The 21,153-nt window shown below is 38.3% G+C and overlaps 1 protein-coding gene across 1 annotated transcript in view; it reads right to left on the bottom strand.

Annotated features, from left to right (window-relative positions):
• LOC150084721 (uncharacterized) overlaps nucleotides 1-21,153 on the bottom strand; it is a 239,809-nt gene that overhangs the window by 89,267 nt on the left and 129,389 nt on the right. The window contains exon 5 of the mRNA XM_090376333.1: nucleotides 5,803-5,910. Within this exon, the coding sequence (XP_090232459.1) occupies nucleotides 5,803-5,910 (108 nt within the window). The remainder of the gene's footprint in view (nucleotides 1-5,802; nucleotides 5,911-21,153) is intronic.

The raw sequence follows: 21,153 nt of genomic DNA, 5'->3' as shown, positions 1-21,153 counted from the left end.
GATTTTCATATGTGGTTTTAATTCAGTATTGTTAACTTTACAGTCCGTGCGCGCTTCGTGTGTATTGTTATTTAACACTCGTGAACGTGATGTCGCTTGTGAAGAGATAAGCGTATTCAGAGAGCAATACTCTTAAAAAGAATAATACAGGAGGAAAGTAATAAATATTATACAGTTGTAATTAAACTAAATGGCTAAGTTTAGAGAACGTAAAGCTATAGAGTTTTGTTAAGTGTGTCGTATAAGGTTATTGTCTTAGTAATTAATTGATAAAGAGATAACTTTATCAATTAATTTTTAATTCTATTAATCATGGAAAATCAAAAAAAAACAAACATTCAATTAAAAAATCGCACCTAAAATTCCTATATTAACTGTCTCTTTAAACGCGTTCTCATATGCTTAATGCTGCGTTCACACACGTGATACCAGTGGTGTATTCAGGCCGGGACGCACCGGTACTTTTTTAAAATGTCATAATAGAAAATAATTAAATTTATACACCTAATATTATGAAACAATGGCATAATCAAAGGGGAGGGAGAAATATCTATTTTACCCATTGCTACTAAAAATATATATTAATAATAATCTTTAAAATTAGTAGATTTCTTTAAAAATTAATTTAAACACAAAAATATAAAATTTGCAATGAAACTTGAACGTTTCTTACTAAAGTACAATGTGTTAGATAAAGAGATCCAACGAATAAGATATACTGTGATGCGTGCGAGCGCTGCATTTTGATTCGCCATGAGCTGAACGCTAGAACTGGTTGTTCTATGAACCGTGAGTCTGAAGTATGATTCAGTTACCGTACAGTCGATGTGGCGTTATCATATAGTCTTCTGGAGAACGAGCGTTCCGGTAATATTTTTTTAGCAATACACCTTTGCCTGATACTGAAGTGGGTGGGACAGTGCTTACACTACAATACAAATCAATGCATTGCAATATTGCCTTTCACGGCCACCAAGCCGAGGGTTAACAGTGATAATACAATATGTAAGAGAAATAACATTGATAAATTAAACATAAAGAAATACATATGTGGACGCATAAAAGGAAACACAGCTCGAAACACAAAGTATAATACGGTTATATACAGCACAATATATCCTTTGATACATTGTGGTGTATATAACTCTCCAAATGTGGATATAATTTTCTCCAAATCCTTTCTTCAGTATAGGGTACCGAATTGATATGGAGAAAGTCATACAATAAATATAATTAACAATTTGTTGGCTAGTGTTGATTTCAGATTTAGGAGCAGTTATCCTATTTTCAATCAAAATATTTCGTAAGAAAATTTTTGATTCTTAATGATTCAGTAGATTAGAGTTGCTTTACATATAAATAGTACTCTCTGTTTGCAGTGTGGAATGAATTAAGTCTAATAATTTCATTTTCCTCCCTTTTTTATTTAATAACAAATGTCTGGAACCGTTTTATTTCTTGAATTATAACTTGTTGTCAAGAAATGTAATATTCTTAACAAGTTTATTTATTATAAAGAAATTTTTTGATGAATAAATTGTATTATTATTCCACCGCAAGTGGACCAAGAGTAAACATAAACATGTCCGTTGAATTTGTGCTGTAAAAGTAAAAGTTGTGCTATTCTTTCCTTTATTTTCCTTTCGCTTTTGAATAATAACAGGTACGCTTTTTGCGAAAACTAATTTAAACCAAAGGTTGGCAAATATGAATCAGAATATTTGGGAAAAAAAAGTAACCTATCGGCAACACGTGCAAGAGGTATTCTGTTACGGCTGTAACAATGGGTATCATTATAGATGCTCATTGAAAGAAACAACCTATAAAGGAATGGCTAAACAAAAGAAACAGCAGTGGAGATGTGATATGTGCAGGACAGAAAAGGAAGATAAAGGTGATATATACTACTCTACAGAAAAATGCCACGATTTACTCAATACATCAAATGTTACAAATGATGATTTAGTGGTTACATATAAGCAATCAAATACTCTAAATGTAGAGGACATACTAATGAAGCTATCGAGTAAAACACATTTGCTGAATTTACTAATAGAAATCGTACCCATAAAAAAACAAGTGGATGATCTGAAGATAGAAGCTGATGATATCAAGAAATCAATTTCATTTGTCTCAGATTCCTTTGACAAAATACAACAAAATATAAGTAAATTACAAGACTAAAATGCTGCAATTAGCAAAAGAATTGTAGAATTAGAAGCATTATTCAAACAAAATCAGGAAAGTTCCAATTTAGTTAATTTAAGAATTGAGTCACTAGAACAACAGCTTTTAGCTAATAATATCGAAATTGTAAGATTAACTGGATTAGCAGGACAAGATCTTGAACATATCATTGCGCAGCTTGGGTTTGCATTACAGTTGCAGTACAATAAAGAAGATGCAATTCATTATTGTATACTTAGTAGTAAGAATAAAAAAGCTAAGCCTACACTAATTTTAAACTTTAGTTAAGGAAAAATGGATTCCAAAGGCAAAAGAGATCCGACTGACTGTAAATAATATCTATCAGAATGAGAGCAATATTCCAATCTTTATAAATGACCCCTTAACAAGTCACCTTAAGCAGTTGTTTTGGGAAACTAAACAGTTAGTAAAAACATACAGCTATAAAGTTTTATGGTTAAAATATGGAAGGATTTATGTAAAGAAGAATGAATCATCCAGAGCTATAAAATTTTGAGTTCAAAAGATCTGTAGAATATAAGATATACTCTTTTATTTTGTATAATTGAAATGTTTTTAAATTTGGTGTTAAGGTAAAACTAAGTCATCAGATATGCGTTTTGACGAATCACAGATTTTTAATTCACCATTACAATTTTTGAATAATCCTAATATTAAAGCTCTTATAATTGATAAAAATCAGTTCTTTCTATTAACTTTAAATAAGGACATTAAAAAAAATTGGTTTAACTTCTTGCCTTATATAAATGCAATGAGAGAATATATTTCATGTATAGCTTTAACTGAGGTTAACATAAAAAAAAGATGAAATTTCTCATTATGACATATATGGTTATGACAAGATGTATATGTTGAGAGAGTCTAGGAGAGGTGGAGGAATTATAATTTATTATAGAACATACTGTAAGGCAATACAGGTATATCATTTAACTCTGTGAAAACTGTTGTTCGAAATTATTATGTTCTAAATAATATGTTCGTGATTTGTGCTTTCTATAGGGCCACCATCAGAATCTGTAAACAATTTCCTAATAGAATTGGAAAACACAATTTCGCAATGGGATGACATACAGTCTTATACGACTAAGACTATACTTGTAGGAGATTTTAATATTAATATATTTACTTAAGGATCAGATAATGTGATACTCAAATACTCTACCATTTTAAACAATTATGGGTTTGAACACACCTTATTTGGAATTACTAGGCAGCAAAAGATTGAGGGTGATACAACTGTAAGTTCTTGTTTAGATCATTTTATAATAAATATAAAGTTGAAGTATGCTAATTCTTATATACTATTAAATCAATTTTCAGATCATAGAACATGTATACTAATAGTGGATATGTACTCAAAAAAAGTCATGTAAAGAAATAAGATTAACTGATGTTAGGAAGGAAAAAGGAATAAAAAACAAAATATAGAAAATATGTTAATACGAGAGCAAGCAACTTACACAAGTGTAAATGCCTTTTCAAATAATATAATACAAATAATAAACAATTGAGACAAAGTAGAACATTATGACAATTATAAAATACTTAGAAATAAACTTACACGTATGATTAAAAAACAAAAAAAAACCCTCTTATTATAATCAATTTTTTATGGATAAACAAATAACACAAAAGGAGAAATGGAATATCATAAATAATCTTTAAGTATAAGGAAGAGATTATCTAAGGGAAATCAGATTAAAACACTTTAGAACAGATTTCTGGTATATGCAAACGGTATGAGGCTGCAAATAAGTTTGCCAAGGCTATTTTAGATATGAATAGGTTTCATAATCATTATTGCCAAAAAGTTTTTAAACAACAAGATAAGCTTCCTCAAATTGAGAATTCTTATGCAGTTACTGCGATTCTTAGGATTATAGAACAGTTAAACAACAAGAAATCTTATGGATTGGATTGTGTTACAGTAGGAACAGTTTGTTGCACGGATGTTAGAAACAGGGGCTATCCAATTTACTTTCATTTAAGGTAATTCCAATGTATAAAAAGGGTTCACCAGATGATTATTATAACTACAGACATATAACAATATAGTCAGTACTAAAAAATATTATAGAAAATTATATTTTTTTCTCACATTAGCAAGTTGTAGCAGTCAATATGGACTGCTACAACTCTCTATTCTTATATCAGAAGGGTAAGAGTACACAAACATTATTAGAGAATTTAATGGATTCTTTTAACTTATATTTAAATAATAATAATTTCATCATGATTTTATTTATAGATTTGACTAAAGCTTACGATTTAATAGATACCCCTGCATTGCAACAAAAATTACTGAAATATGGTATAACGGAAAGAAGCAATCAAATATTAGCATGTTATTTAACCAAAAGAAAAATAACAGTTGAAGTAGAAAATATAAAGAAAACTCATTTAATATAAAGAGAGGAGTACTTCAAGGCACTCATGCATGGCCAGTAATGTTCAATATTTATAAAAGTGAAATTTTTGAAGTAATTAAGAGAGCTTTTATAAAAATTTATGCAGATGATATAATCTTATATACAGTTGGAAAAAACTTAACAAATATGATTTATGATCTACAGCAGGATCTTATTTATTTGCAGAGTTGGCTACCTGATAATAAATTAGCACTCAGTTTAGAAAAAACAAATTTTTGGTAATTAGACCTCCTCATCAAATCTTAGATAGCCATCCTTCTGTCAGATTACATAAACACGAATGCCTTCATGAATTTACAGAATTGTGAATGTCAAACTGTGGAAGAAATTTCAAATCATTGTTACTTTGTGTTAAAGACTGACTACAGTCTTGGTTGGACAATTCATATAACAAATGTGAATAAAAAATTAGATTTTATGTGTACTTTTTTTACTACATTAAGAATAAGTTAAATCTTAGAACAAAAGTTACTTATATTATGCGTTAGTGGACTCACAACTCAATTATTTAGTCAATGTATGGGCATGAGCAAATCTATCTGAAGTAAGGGCAATAAACACCTTAATTAACAAGATACTGAGACTTATAATGGGAAAAAATATTGGGAGTGGCAATTTTTGTTAAAATATAAAATCCTTTATCTAGTTCAAAAACTGAAGTTAAATTTAATTTTGAAAAAGCTGAATGTTATTTTTGAAGAGTTGAATGAACAAAGGAATTTCTCACTTAATTTAAGGAACCCAAAAGCAATTGTTTTGCCTCATCCTAGGGTACTAAATAGATTTGGAGAAAGGCATGCTATTAATGTAGTTGACAATTTGTTGGCTAGTGTTGATTACAGACTTAGAAGTTATCCTATTTTCAAATTAAATTTTTTAATAAGAAAATTTTTTGATACTTAATGATTCAGTATATTAGAGTTGCTATGCATATAAATAGTACAGTGTGGAATGTATTATGTGTAGTAATTTCTTTATCTTTTTTGTTAAATAATAAATTTGTATGTGATGAATTATAACTTATTGTCAAGAAATTTAATTTTCTTAACAAGCTTATGTATTATGAACAAATATTTTTGATGAATACATTATATTTTATTATTATTATTTATGCTGTTAAAGAGGTTGAATAGTGGAAGTATATTGAAGGAATTAAATCACCTACCTCTTAGGCCATCTTTGTCTGCTGCTGTCACATCTGCTCCTGACTTGATCAAAGAAAGGATGGCTTCGCTGCTTCCTGAAGGACAGTACGTTTTACTAGCCATGGTCTCTTGGGAAGGACGGACAACGACAAGTAAGAAGTCTTATATCTATTTGAACTAAGCGTTACGTTTTGATCTTCTGAAATCAAGCTTTCTACTTCTTTAAATATAGTTTTAATATATTATTGTAAACACTAGTTTATAGAACTGAGTATTTCATTTACTTTTAAATCTCCAAATGACAAAATTTTTACATGATAATCATCACTACCGCAATGTTTGAAGGTTCATATAAATTTCCTTTAATCTCACTTCATATTTATACTGTATCCTCCTTTCCAAAAGCGTGTAGTACTTTTTCGTAACATCCGTAATCTTATTCCGATGAGTACAGAATTTTCATATTGGCTGAAATTTAGTATCCGGTACCCCAGTGCGTGGCAGACGAACAGTCGAAGTGGAGGATATGATTGGTTCTGTCGAAGTGAAGGCTATTGACGTGATTGCTAGCCACTGTGCGGGACCTGCGAACTGAAGGACGTGATTGTTCCTCCCTTACATGATACGTGACTAGCTACAGGGAAATGCTACGTGAAGGACGTGAGCTGAGAATAATAGTTGCAATTAGAAGGGAAAAAAAAAAAACATTTATAAAACGGTTATGTTTTTAATCGATTTTCATTTTTGTTTAGTGAAAAAAGGTTAGATTTTACGCGACTTCGGGACAGATTCAAGCGAAAGAAGCAGCACGTCATTCATTTAGATTCGTTGCCCACGCCCAGGTTTACCGGATACTAATTTTCTTTTGCTTTTAAATCAGTTATAAAAGAAATGTGAGAAAACAACCTATATGCCATTCTATGCTGCCCCACATGGTGGATTCAATCACATGCTTGATCCTCAAGAATGGCTCAAATGCATCGCCAGATTTTCAAATACAACCACAGTCCCATCTACAGTTGTCCAGCCTGACTATGAAAACCCTTCGGATGTCCTAGGGACTATCCAGATCACGGAACAGGAGCTCATACGTGCCATCAATTCCCTTCCCACAACAGCCACTGTTGGGGAGGATGGAATTCCACAATTTATGATCAAATGCTTAAGCACATTCATCATAAGCCCTCTTCTCTCGATCTACAACAGATGCCTCGCTGAGCATTATTTCCCACCCCAGTGGAATAATTACAGAGTGTACCCCATCCCCAAAAACCAATTTGCCACAAACGTTAGCCAGTTCAGACCCATATAAGTTGCCTCTTGTCTGTTAAAAACTCTTGAAAAGGCTTTGCTACCCACAATCACTCAACAAATCCTCCAGACGAAACCACCTGAAATCCACTATGCTATCGCAGGAAAATCATCAATCACTAACTTGGCAGCCACCACAGAACGCATTCTCTCAGCATTCGAACAAAGAGCTGAGCTACCAACCACATACCTCGACATAAGCGCAGCCTTTGATGCCGTGTCGATTCCGGCCTTGCTCCTCCTACTTAAGGAGAATTTTCACATTCGAGGTGATATGCTGTGCTTTTTGGAATCACTTCTCAGTCACAGAATACTTATTCGCCATCGGCAGCAACATACCCTATCCTGCGACATTACTGCTGGAGTACCGCAGGGGGGTGTCCTGTCTGGTGTCCTGTTCACAGCCATCATCGTGCCCATTATTGCCTCAACGAATGGTCTCCTATGCTATGCCGATGACTTCAAACTGCTGACTCCAATTAACCCTGGCGACAATCCCGCCCAGCTCAGCAACAGGATCAATTCCCAACTTAAGGATCTAGAATTGTACCTGGCAAACTTCAATCTAAAAATCAACCCTCTGAAGTCTGCTCAGGTTATATTCTCCCTTAAATCTATGCCGACAGTACTCAACGTTTCACTCGCAGGGGTAGCAATACCAAACGTACCCTCGCACACAGACCTTGGCGTTCTGTTCTACCAAAAGATGTCCTTTGTCAACCAGATCGACAAACTCAGTACCAGATTTTCTCGTCTACGGTGGATCTCAAAGCAGCAGCTGCTACACGTCCGACATCCTGCCACTGTTAAAAGGTTCATCACCTCCACCGTCTACCCTGCCATTCTCTATGGTGCAGAAATATGGGCCTCTGCTGCACATACAAACCTTAAGCGGGTGTACACTGCTGAATACTGGCTACTGAAATGGGCGAATAACAAGCTTCGGCTACCTCCCGCTACCACAACTACCATGATGGCACAAGCACTCGACATCCCGAGGTTGAAGTTCCTGATCGTTGAAAAGAGGCTGGTCTTCACAGCCAAACTCATCTCAGGCCAAATATCATCTCCAAATATTTGGAATGCTTGCTCTTGGAGGATTCCACAGCCAAGCCTAAGGTCGGTACCAGCACTTGTGGCTCACCACAACAGGCTTGTACTCACCGAAAGATTTCTGCACAAGCAGATGCTCGCTGCCCTCAACCGTGTGGACGCCGACATCGACACCATAATAAGTAAAAAGAAGGACAGACACAACTTTATCAAAGCTCTTGAAACCTGAATCACTGCCAAGTTGTATTTGTTTTTCTTTATTTGTGTTCAGCTCCTTGTTTTTATGATGTATTTGTATTTCTTTTTGCATTTGTAATCTGTATTTTGTAGCCTTTTGTTTGTGTTCGCTATATTTTGTAGCCATTTGAATTTGTACTTATGTTATCTATATGTGAACCCCTCGCCGTGATGGGATATTGTGCTGTAATTCTACTTCACAATAAAGATTTATTTATTTATTTATTTATAAAAACTCCATCTTTACAATTAGTATAAACTTAATTTCAAAATGGAAACTCCCAACCGGTCATTTTGACCGTTTTTAATTTTTCATAGGTAGCTGTAATTTTATGACAGCTTTTAATAAAATAATGACATGAACATAAAATAATAAAAAAAAAAATCTCTTTTTGAAATTATTTTAAAAATTAAATGCCATTATACGTAAAACCGCCATACCGCTCAGAATGACCAGTCTGTGACATAGATAAGCAAGTTAGGATATATTTTAGTTCAGATTGTGACTCACGTTGTAAACTGTGTCGCAGCGGTTTATACCTGCTCATATTTTGAACCTGTTTCGACATGCAAGTCACGCAATTAAATATAAAAGCCGAAGCAACGTTTTCAAATCAGTTTGCTTTGCTTGCTGTTGGATGGAGCCATTTATCTTCAACTAACAGCAGAACTGCCACCTGCATTGCAACAGGTTGGGTTTCTTGTTGCCAACTGCATTAATTCGTTCATTTATGCGTCGTTTCTTGGTCATCAAATGACATCGGGATGTTGTCTATATTTACAGTGTACATGGCTAGGCCTGCCACTGTGCAGCAGCCCAACTTCGTGAGCAAGTAAGCAGAAAGTTCGGGCTTCCTGCTAAGGAAACGATAAACCTACAGGTTATGTTTTCCGGGTGTCGGGAAAAAGAAAAAAAAAAAAAACAATCCAATAATCTGTTAATCCGTTTTTCTAGGAGTACTTGAGGAAAAGCCACGCCGTCCTTTTCCAAGAGCAAATCCTGGTTGACAATATTCAAATTGAATACTGTACTTTCAACCAGGCGTTCAGGGAGGTCGCAGGAACCGCTATTATCACAAGGACAAAATACGTAAGAAGCTACCGGCGTTGAATTTTATTGAATGACTGCAGCACATAGACCAAATGTCACGGCACGCGATGAACAATGTTGACTTTTGCATAACCGTTGTAATCGGTCCCTGGAACGTTGCAAAGCTGTATTATGGAGTGAGGAATCGCAGCAATCACACAGTTTTCCGATATGATATCAGCGTTTGGGTCCAGCGAATGTCTCAAACATTATCAGAAATCAATGTGCCATGTGGTGCATTGACATTCTGGATAATTCCACTCTTCCTGCACTGTGGTAACAGTATGGGAGGATTCTTTTCGATTTCACCACGACAGTGCACTGTATCAGACCTTAACCATGATGATTTGGAATAAACTGGGACTTTGGCTTGAGGCCAGGACAAAGCTCCCACAATCAGTATTTGAATTGCCCGCTGTGTTGAAGAAGGAATGGACTAAAACCGCCTCGTTGTTATATTAAATTGGTTCGGAGGCTACCGACGAAGATAATGTGACGGAAGAGAGGCAAAGGTGGCCGGACACGTTTTTAAATAATCTATCAATAAACTATCCAGGTGTCCGGTTACTTTTGACAGTAGATATATTGTGCGTGTATATTTTAATGTTTATGTTAGCGTTGTTTCCGTGTTACAAAAGTGGCATCCTACCCTTTTCTTCATTTTAACCGGTGTGGAGAGGATGACGATTATATTCACTGCGATATCCGCGAGGGCTATATATATACAGTATGGATCAGACAAGACATAATGCTACTCTGTTGATCCATACTGCTATCCTGTGGTCTGTTGACCCTGAGACGACTTGCTTAGAACTCTCAATATTATTATCCGTAGCTCAGTGTTCAGTTGTTGAATAACCATTATCTTTGTCTTGGTAGAAGAAATTCAGGATGCCTTACATAAATAAGTCTTTACATCCAATTGCTGTTCTTGTACGAATGAAATAGAGGTGCTTACAAGAGAAACAGGACGGCGGCGAAAGAACATGACCATCTAATGAATCTACTTCTCCCCTTTATCATATTATAGTGATCGATAAATTAAGGCTGTCCTTTAACCTCTGTTCAAATATATTGCATGGAGGAAGCTAATTATCAAATAGCCCTAATATTAGAACAAAAAATTGCATGCTTCTTCAAAAATAAAATATCTTTAGCAAAAAGAGTATTTGCATGAGAAAACCTCTCATATCTCTCTCTCTGTACACAATGTTCGAAATTGAACGATAAATAAACAGATTAATAAATAATGTGTGTGTGTGTGTGTGTGCGCGCGCGCGTATGAAGCATCAGCAACTAAAAGCTATGAAACGGCAGTATATTGTGTCTGTAAATTGCGTGTGTTCTGTGGTCGATTTGTTTGTTTGCTCGACGAAACACCCGAGTTTTGAGAAATAAAACCATGCAGTCCTCACCTGAGACTGAATAATGACTCAACCACGTTATGGGAAAAGCCCATAAAAATCTCTCCCATCATTGATGGGATTCGAACTCAAGCCTTTTTCATCCGGTGTGGAGAGGACGTTGATTATATTCACCGTGATATCCGCGAGGGCTATACGTATATAAGAAGAAGAACTCTTTATTATATACAGAAGGCACATTGCTGTATACAACTCCCTTAACGGCTACAAGCCAGGGGCTTGTAGCCGTTATATTGATCAGACAAGACTTAATGCTACTTCTTTGATATGACGTCTGAGAAGTAGCAACTGCAGGACTGGCTATATGTTTATCACGTATATTGCCATGTTGCATATCTGATTTGCTGAAGGAGAAAGTCTCTAGTAATGATTACAGACTTTTATTGCGTTAACCTTAATTAAAATGATTAATATGAACAAACAGCACTATGTTGCTCACCTTAAGAATAAACACAAACGGTAAATCTCTCTCTCTCTCTATGATAGTAGATGTTTTGAATAATAAATTTCCGTTTATGATCTTTACGGGAAAGGTATTTTTATTTTATTTCTTACAGTATATGTCAGTAAAACCAACAGAATATTGTACCAATTACGTTTTTTATGCGTTCATAATTTCCATAATTTCAAAGCCATTTAAAAACAGTGGATTTTAAGCGGTCAACAAGGCTGGTAAAGAATTTAAAAAATTTTGGATCAAGTGTCTGAGAAAGCCCAGATTCCCTTGTTTGTATAGAATTCAGTCGGTTGAAAAGCTCGTACTCTTGAATTGGCAATGCCATCACTTTCGTTTTGTGTCGCTTCCTTGTTCGGTGGAGCTGTTGCTACAACTGGAAACTCCTTTAAGTTGTGAGTTCTACTAGAGTATAGTGTGTGGAGTGATCGTGATTCTTTAAGAAGCTGCGTATTTGGCAACCAGCCGTGTTGATTCAGTTTGTGAGAATATTCACAGCCAGTTCTGGGACACAAGTTTCTAACGTAGCCGGGTGGTCAGGAGCGCGAGTACAAGTAGCACACGCTCTTTGAATGGACCGCGTTTCAAACTGTGACTGCTAAATACGATTAACATTTGCATTGATCGATTTATTGTAAACTCCACTGACCTGATGGTCTTGCCGGAGTATAAACAAGAACTTTTTTTTTAACACCTCCCAAGGGATGGCGCGGCGGCACTAATGCGTTTGTCTACATCAAGCAAGTAGGGACTAGTGATATCAACCTTTTTTATTGCCTTCTGGTTCCTGACTTGGAGGTTGGCAGATATGCAAGCACTTGTATTGGCACGTGAGCCGAGTCAGATGAAGTTTTTGTGATGTAGTCAGGAGTGCAGGGATTGAGGCAAGGACTAGATCTGAGAGGTTATTCCTCTTTGTTGGTGCTTCGTTAATTAGTTTTAGGTTAACACAGCTAAGGTGGGCAAGAAGATTCTTTTTCAGGTGAGACAGCTGTGGAGGAAGATTGAAGTCATTGCAGATCAAGTGGGAAGCTATGGTATGCAACCGATTAATTATCCAGTTAGACTTTGAGGATGGTTTGATAAGAGGGCATTGGGCGATGTAAATCACACATACTCAAACTTCAGAAAGTTGTGCCCCAGCGCAACGAAGATTGCTTCGTATTTGGGCGAGTTGCTGGCTTTAGTATTCAATAGCTCGAATACCGCCTTCTTTTAAAATACTGCGACGCCACCATCTCTATGTCCCATATATGGGATCTCGTCATTCGTTGCGAGACAGTTCGTTGTATGCAACAACTCGGTGCATGACAGTTCGGTGTACAATTTGGTGAGAGACATTTCGTTGTATGTTACAATCTGGTGAAGGACATTTGGTGTCTGTGACATTTCTGTGAGTATGAATAATCGGTAAATTCTTTGGGAAAATCCGCTGTAGCAAATCAAACAGAAAATACAAACTTTTAACATGCCGTTCTGTAAATGGTGAATTTATTGATCACGATACAGTACTTGATATTTTGATAGAGCATACTATCTACCTTATTTTTTTAATGCGCATTCTACATTTTTTAATAACTCTTATTAAAAAAAGTGCCATGGACATGTTAAACAAGAGAACCTTGTTTGCACTTTACTTTCACTTCTAAGTTTTTTTAAGAAAATGTATGATGGAGGGGAGTTTTTCCAAAGAACAAAAGGAGAGATCATTAATGGATGACGGCTGGATAATGCGCATCGTCTGACGTTCGGTTTGCAACCCTCGCTATAGTTTTTACTGAAAAAAGTTAGCAGTAGGCAACGGCTACTACAGTTATCAACGGCCTCCGTAGCCGCGTGGTCAGGAGCGGAAGTGCCGTAGTACACGCTCTTTGAGTAGACCGGAGTTCAAGCCCCTGATTACTAAATACGGTCGATCTGCCAATCCGCACTGGACCAGTGTGGCAGATTATGGTCCATTTCCTTCAATATAAAAAAAAAAAAAAAAAAAAAATTGTTGAGTGGGGGCTTCCATCTTGCAGTGGGTTGTTAATGATGGCTGCAGTTTACCTTTTTTAGTACCATGGAAGGATTAAGAGTATGCGAATAAGCCTACCTAAAAAAAGAAAGGTATGGCTGCCTAAAAAAAATAATAAGTAATCATATCTGGATTAAAGGTGTTACAATGGACGGAATCATGCTGAAATAGGCACATATTCACTTTCCAACCTGCCTATGAGAAGGATCGGCATGAATCCTTTTATACAAAAAAAACCAAAAAGATAAAAAGTATATTATTTTCTTTTTTTCTAAATACAGGGTGTCTATAAATGGTGGGAACACTTTCAAAAATTTATTGCACATGGAGTAAGAGAGATACCATTTACTTATTTATACCATGTGAAAGAGAAAACATGAAAGTTTCCCAGTTGTTACTGCTGAGGCGTGTAGTTCCATCATTCACCGCCAGTTGGCGTTACTTGTCGTACATCTACCACACGCATAGCCTTGTTGAAAGATGGCGCCTTGATAAGAACAAGTGTGCAACAGACGTTCAAAGGAAATTTCGAAGTGTCATGGCAAAGAGTCACCAACCAGAAAGGCTATTTACAAGTGGCATAAGCAATTTGTAAACACAGGTTGCTTGTGTTCAGGAAAGAGCAGTGGCCGGCATAGTGTTGATAATGTGGAACGAGTGAGAGAGACATTCATAAGGAGCCCCAGTAAATCAGTGCGGAGAGCATCACGCGAGCTGAAAATGCCAGTCCCGACAGTATGGATGGTTCTTCGTAAAAATCTTTCTATGAAGCCGTATAAATTGCAGTTCGTGCATGTGTTAAAGGAAGACGACAAAGAGAAGCGTTTCCAATTTTGTTGTGAACTGCAAGGACTGACAGAAGAACATGACGACTTCTTTAATCGCGTAGTGTTTAGCGATGAGGCCACATCACATTTCACACCAATGGGAAGGTTAACCGACACAATTGTCGAATATGGGGCACCCAGAAACCTGAAGATATAATTGAATATGAGCGTGATTCGCCGAAGATGAATAGTTTCTGCGCCTTGTCACGCCGAAAACTGTACGGATCTTTCTTCTTTGTCGAGGGCACTGTAACTGGGCTATCCTATCTCGATATGCTTCAGCAATGGTTGATGCCTCAAGTTCAGGAAGATAGTGATGACTTTATTTACGGGGCCCCCTCCCCACTTCCATAATGACGTTCGGACCTACCTTAACACCGAGCTACACAAGCGCTGGATCGGACGTGCTGGAGAAAGGGACGAATGTTTCTTGAAATGGCCTTCGAGATCACCGAACTTAACTCCGTGTGATTTCTTCTTGTGGGGCTACATAAAAGATTGTGTTTATGTACCACCTTTGTCACGTGACATCCAGAAACTAAAGCAGAGAACTGAAGAAGCTACCATCACGGTCACACAGGATATGCTGGACAGGGTATGTCAAGAGTTCGATTACCGTGTGGACATTTGCCGTGTCACACGTGGTTCCCGCATTGAATCGTTGTGAAGTGATGTAAAAAAAAAAAAACTTAGACATTTTCTCTTTCGCAAGGTATGTATATGACACTGATATCTGTCGTAGTCTTTGTGCAATAAATCACTGAAAGTGTACCCCCCATTTATAAATACCCTGTATCTGTATTCCTCATTTCTACGTCGCCAAAATTTTTAAACCTTTTATTTTATTTATTTATTTTTTGTTTCGTAAAGCTTTTATTTCATTGATTTTGTAGGCATAATATTTTAGGACAGAAAGCCTCAAACTATGTAAAATTCAAACTATGACATTAGTTAGGAAATTTGAATTTGCATCACTACATAGTTAAATTTTTTAGACCAACCGAAGTTTGTACATTGGCATCATTATTTTAACATCTCATATTGTGAAATCCCTCACAACGAGTTACTCTCCTTATTCTTCAAATAAGTAACACTTCCCCTTTAGAGAAATCTATTGTTACTTACTTTCACTTGAGTGAAAGTAATGGGGAAGAGTTACTTATTTGAACTATAAGAAGGAAAACTCGTGAAGGATTTCACAATATGAGAAGTTACAATAATGAGGCCAATGTACAAATTTGGGTTTTTTCAATAAAACTACTGTATGTAGTAACGATGCAAATATTTCATTGATTTCATTAATTTCTAATCTCTGTGTAATACATCGAATTGTAGTAGCCACCAGTTGCCTTTCATCAAATTGTCACATACAGCGAAATGTCATTCACCGAATTGTCGCATACAGCGAATTGTCATGCGTCGAACTGTTTGTACAACCAATTGTTGTTGGGTTTTAGGAGAATCAGCGACTAAGACCATATTGCTTCGTATATACTGTCTGTAAATTGGGTGTGTTTTGGGGTCGATTTTCTGTTTGTTGGACGAAAAACCCGAGTTTCCGGGACGAAAAAACCATGCTATCCTCGTCTGAGGCCAACTAACCAACCATGTTGTGAAAAAGGCCGTAAAAATTCTTCACGCCACCGATGTGGGGAGGAGGGCGATTCTACCAACTGTGCAACCCAAAGGCACAACGAATTGTGTTGTAATGAATTGACGTGGACCCGTCCTATACGACATATATAGAAGACGCCAAAACCGGCAGGAGCAGCCGCCATTAAGAAGTCCTGATCATCAAGCCAGGTTTTAGTGATGCCGAGCAGATCAATATGCCCTGAGAGAAAAATTTGTTCCATGGTATCAAGCTTTTGTTCCTCAGACTACGCACGTTCTGAGATACCATGTTCGCACAGTTCCTGTATGCAGATTGATGTGGGCAAAATTTCAAATTCAAATTATTTTATTAGAGTCACCCAGAATTTCTTCTATATACCCATATATGTATTGTGCCTGTAAATTGCGTATGTTCTCTGGTCGATTTGCTTGTTTTGCTGGACGAAAAAAACCCAGTTTTGTAGGGGCCAAACCTTGCTACCTACGCCTGAGACTGACTAATTCAGCCACGGAGTGAAAAATGCCCATTAAAGTTCCTCGTGTCATCGACTGGATTCAAACCCAGGCTTTTTCCACCCGGTGTGGGGAGGACGGTGATGATACCACTGTGCTACCGCGCAGACAAGTATGATGTGGACAGATGGTCATCAACATGGTACAGCACGGCGTTGCAGACGGTGCCGGAAAGAAACAAGTGCAGGGTTTGGCATTTTGATTCCATCTGTCCGTTCTCCGGGTTGCCGCGATGTTATCTGTGATTATTTTAATCCAGGATGCCTTGTTTGATCTCCCCTTCAGTGCGTTGTGTTATGTCGATGCCCTCTGCGCCCAAGATACAGCATTACAGACTCCAGCTCGCCAGTTTCATGGTTGAAAAGTGATTCAAACTCTGTTGCATCTGCATTGATCTTAAAGGGAGCATTTCCCATCTATTGTGATAGAAGTCAGTTTGAAATGATTGGAACGTGCACAAAATAGCCCCTCGGCACCATCATCAGGCCATTTTATGAAGCACGAAGTAGAAAAGAAGTGATATCCATAAACGCTCCTGAGATGTGTCCACAACAGTCCAGACTCCGACTATACGATGTATCTCTATTCTCCACTAACAACCCAACTACTCCCCATGGGAATAGCCGTAGGAAAAACAAGGTAAATCCATGCTTCGCCTTTAATATACCCACGGAAAAGGGGCTCCCAACTGTCATTGAAAATGATGAGATTGAAAATTACCCAAAATCTCTGTCATCTCTCTCCCCGAATTTTGCGATCCCTATCATGGTTTCAACCTATCGAAGACCAGCGACGCATCACAGACGGATCAGACCGCGTACATCCCTCGCCGCGGTAAAGAGAACAGCTTCATTCCAACTCCTATTCCAAAATGTGCGATCCATGAGGAATAAACTGAATGAAATTGAGGAGCTCTTGCTGTCCAGTTCAATTGACGTGGTTTGCTTCGCAGAAACCTGGCTTGACCCCAATGAAGAAACACTTTCCTCTACTTGCCTGCAAGGTATCAGATGGTGTGCACGTCTAAAGAAAACCACAGGGGAGGAGGAGTTGCAATTTTTTTCAATGAGCAGGTATTTTCTATCCTCCACTCAGTATCGAGCCAGTCTGACTCTTTCGAGGCAGTTCTAGTTACGCTAAAACCTAAAAACAATAACAGCCAGAACAATTCTCTCGACATTGTCGCAGTGTATATCCCACCGGTTCCAAACGCACAAGTAGTTGATGAACCCCTCAATTGGCTGCTTAACCATCTCCATTCATCACTGAAACACGTCGTGTGTGGAGATTTCAATCTCCCGAATACTCAGCGAAACCTCAAGAGGAGACTGAGTCAGCGTTTAGGTATATTAGGTCTCAAACTGGTTAGCACACCACCCACGAGGGGCGAAAGCACATTAGACCTTGCGTTCGTGTCAGCAAATTGTGTGGCTAATCAAAACCCTACAAGCAACATACAGTCTGATCATAACCCCATCATTCTCTCTGTGCAAACAGAAATGCCCATCACTTCTAGAAGAAGGAAAGTCACAACCAAAACAATTACAGCGCCCAAATACCTTAATCCTGAAAAGTGTGTTTATGCGGCTCAAGCAATCCCATGGGATGTCCTTGAGGAATGCGATCCCGAACTCGGGATTGACCTGATGACAAGATGGATAGCCACTGTTTCTCTCTATGCTGCAACGAAGAAACTAACCATCACAGAGCATTCAAAGGCATGGTGGAATCCAAAAGTCTCTGAAAGTTTCCACGTTAAACAGAATTTGCACAAAAAGTGGAAAAACTCAGACTCACCCTCGGACAGAACTGCCCAAGCTAGGGCGCTTTTTATTCGGAACAAGAGGGAGGCGATAAAACTTCACCTAGAGGATACCATAAATAAGGGGAAGCCCTTCCATAGAATCCAATCAGAGGACGCCATTGACTCACTCAATATGAGCAGCTGGCTCGACCATATAACTAGGTTCGCTGCTCAGCCAGAATCCACTACGCCAATGGAATTCCCAATCAATCCGATTTCGACAGACCTCTTAAATTCAGTTCACCTCACCAAATACCAGCTGATCGACGCAATGAATAGCTTAGCACCTACGGCCGCATCAGGTGCCGACGGAATTCCTCAGTTTATGCTGAAATGCCTCAATACATTTGTTGTTGATCCTATCCTGTCATTATTTAACAAGTTCCTTAATCAACATTTTTTTCCTCCTATGTGGCATGTCTATCTAGTAAGACCGCTGCCGAAAACACGCTCTGCTTCTCAGCCCAGTCACTTCCGTCCAGTTTCCTCTGCATCATGCCTATTAAAGCTCTTTGAGAAATCTCTTCTAAGAACATTAACCATCCAAATTATGACTATGTAGCCCTAAATGCGCCTTAGTCTAAACCATCCAAATTATGCCACAACAGCTACCGCAGATCCACTATGCTACCCGGTCAAAATCCACTGCTACAAATATAGTCACCACCACTACTAAGATCCTCGAGGCATTTGAGCACGGTTCGGAAATCACTGTTACGTATATCAACGTCCAGGCAGCATTTGATTCCGTATCCGTTCACGCGTTGGCAAGGCAACTACGTGAGTATTACCTCATTGGTGGAGACGTGCTCTGGTTTATTCAGACAATGCTTGAGAACAGGACCATTGTTGCTCGCGATGGCAATCTGCGCTACACCAGGACTATTACAGCTAGAGTCTCACAAGGCGGCGTCCTCTCTGGTATCTTGTTCTCAGCTGTTCTCTTCCCATTTGTGACAGGCCGAACTGATATCCTCACCCTTGCCGATGACATAAAACTGTTTACTCCCATCAGCCCTGGAGACACTGCTGAATACGTCAATATCTTAATGCTTCAGAAAATCCGGAACCTTGAGGTCTTCCTCTTCGGTTTCCGACTTCAAATGAATCATGAGAAGTCAAAACAGTTGACTTTCTCTCTCAAACGGAGCCCAACAATAGTACAACCCATTTTAAGAAGATGCGCGATTTCTGTCGTCCAACAACATACAGATCTGGGCGTTATTTTTGATCAAAAGCTCTCCTTTCTACCGCACATAGACCACTTGCAAATAAAGTTCTGTCGACTCCGGTGGATGATTAAACAACAACAAATGCACGTCCATGACCAGGCTGTTGGGTGCAGATATATTAAGACATGTGTTTATCCGGTCATACTCTATGGCGCCTAAGTCTGGACTTCAACTGCTACGACCCATCTTAGACGTATTTTCGCGGGGGAATTCTGGCTACTGAAGTGGGCCATATGGAAATTTCAGCTTCCCCCTACACCGAGTCAAGTGGACCCAATTTCAGCGAAGTCCGGACGGTCTGTGACAGCCAAATCCTCTGCTTGCACCTTCACGATGGTGGGACTGTTAGTAATCCTGGGTATAACTTCCATGCACAAGCATACGGTGGGTGACCAACAAGGTGCGAACCAACGTAAGCAGGGGTCGAGGTGTGGCGCCCACACCACATGGAGGAATGCCACCCCTCTGTGTTACCAGGCAGTACTAGGTGGTAGATGACTCATCAACCGGTGCAATACCACCACGTTACTTATTGGAGGCTTGAATTGGTGGAACCCATGTTTAGTCTAAAGAGCTAAGTTCTGGCCAACCCTTTCCCATCTCTTCCATCATGCAGTATGATTGATGACTTTTGAGGTTATGATGAACATCGTGGCAAGATCCAATCTTCCTTACATTTCGAGGGTACAGCTCTAAAACGGTGTTCGCAGGCCGGCCGCTAGTTAGTACACAGGCTGTTCCGTATGTGTAGGTACATATGTGTAACTCTCTAGGAGGCTTCCGGATCAGCTAGTGTATAATCTTGCTACCTCTACTCTGCCAGATAATGACTGGAGGGAGTCCGAGTAGTGTGTATGCGGGAGGCATTGTGGAGGCCACGTTATGTCAAGGATCTGGATATATTCTTACCACGTGTAAGCCATATCCAAAAATTTCATTACTTCATACAGCATGTCCCACCCACTTTTTTCTTACTATTGAATACACCATGAATTGTGAAACTAACAGAGTAAGCTTATCTGCGAAAAGATCTAAACCTCCCAAACACTTCCTAATTCATTTCACAAATATACGTGGTCTCAATTCTAATCTCAACGATGCCCATTTACACTTGCAGGCAGCCAAACCCCATGTACTTTTTCTGAGAGCATCTAAGTTATCGGTTGATTCAACTACTGCTCATCTCAGTTGCCCAAATTATTTGCTGTATGATTCCTTTCGCCTCAAATGTGGTACTTGTGCATATGTTCGTTCCGATATTCCCTGTCAGAGATTTGGTAATTTGGAATCTCCTCTTTTCGATCATCTCTGGCTTAAAATCTCTCTACCTCATTGTGTCAAATTCATCTGTTGTCTCTACCGTTCGCCCAACTCCGCTAATCACTTGGAGCTCTTTGATTTCCACTCTTAGCAACTTGAATTTTCCAGTAATCACTTGGAGCTCTTTGACTTCCTCTCTTTGCAACTTGACTTTCTCCAGTCCAACTTTCCTAAGAGTGAGGTAATTTTCCTTGGTGATTTTAATGTTCACAACTCCAGCTGGCTTCCGTTTTCTAGTCACACCGACCCAGCTGGTCGAGATGTTGAGGCTTTTGCATTTACTAATGACCTTGCACAGATTGTTTATTTACATACAAGAATCCCGGACAATCCTAACCATACAGCCAACACGCTTGATCTTTTTCTCACAAACAATCGTTCTAAGTACACGGTCGAAGTGAGAGGTCCTTTAGGCACATTAGTTCACAACTTTGTGATTGTGTCTTCTCCAATGGAGCCTTTATCTCATGACTGT

The sequence above is a fragment of the Mastigoproctus giganteus genome, chromosome 6 (genome assembly GCF_048544385.1).
Source record: "Mastigoproctus giganteus isolate SK-2022 chromosome 6, ASM4854438v1, whole genome shotgun sequence".
In the NCBI taxonomy this organism is placed as follows: Eukaryota; Metazoa; Arthropoda; class Arachnida; order Uropygi; family Thelyphonidae; genus Mastigoproctus; species Mastigoproctus giganteus.
Note: the sequence above shows the minus strand (reverse complement) of the source record. Positions and strands in the feature narration are given on the sequence as shown.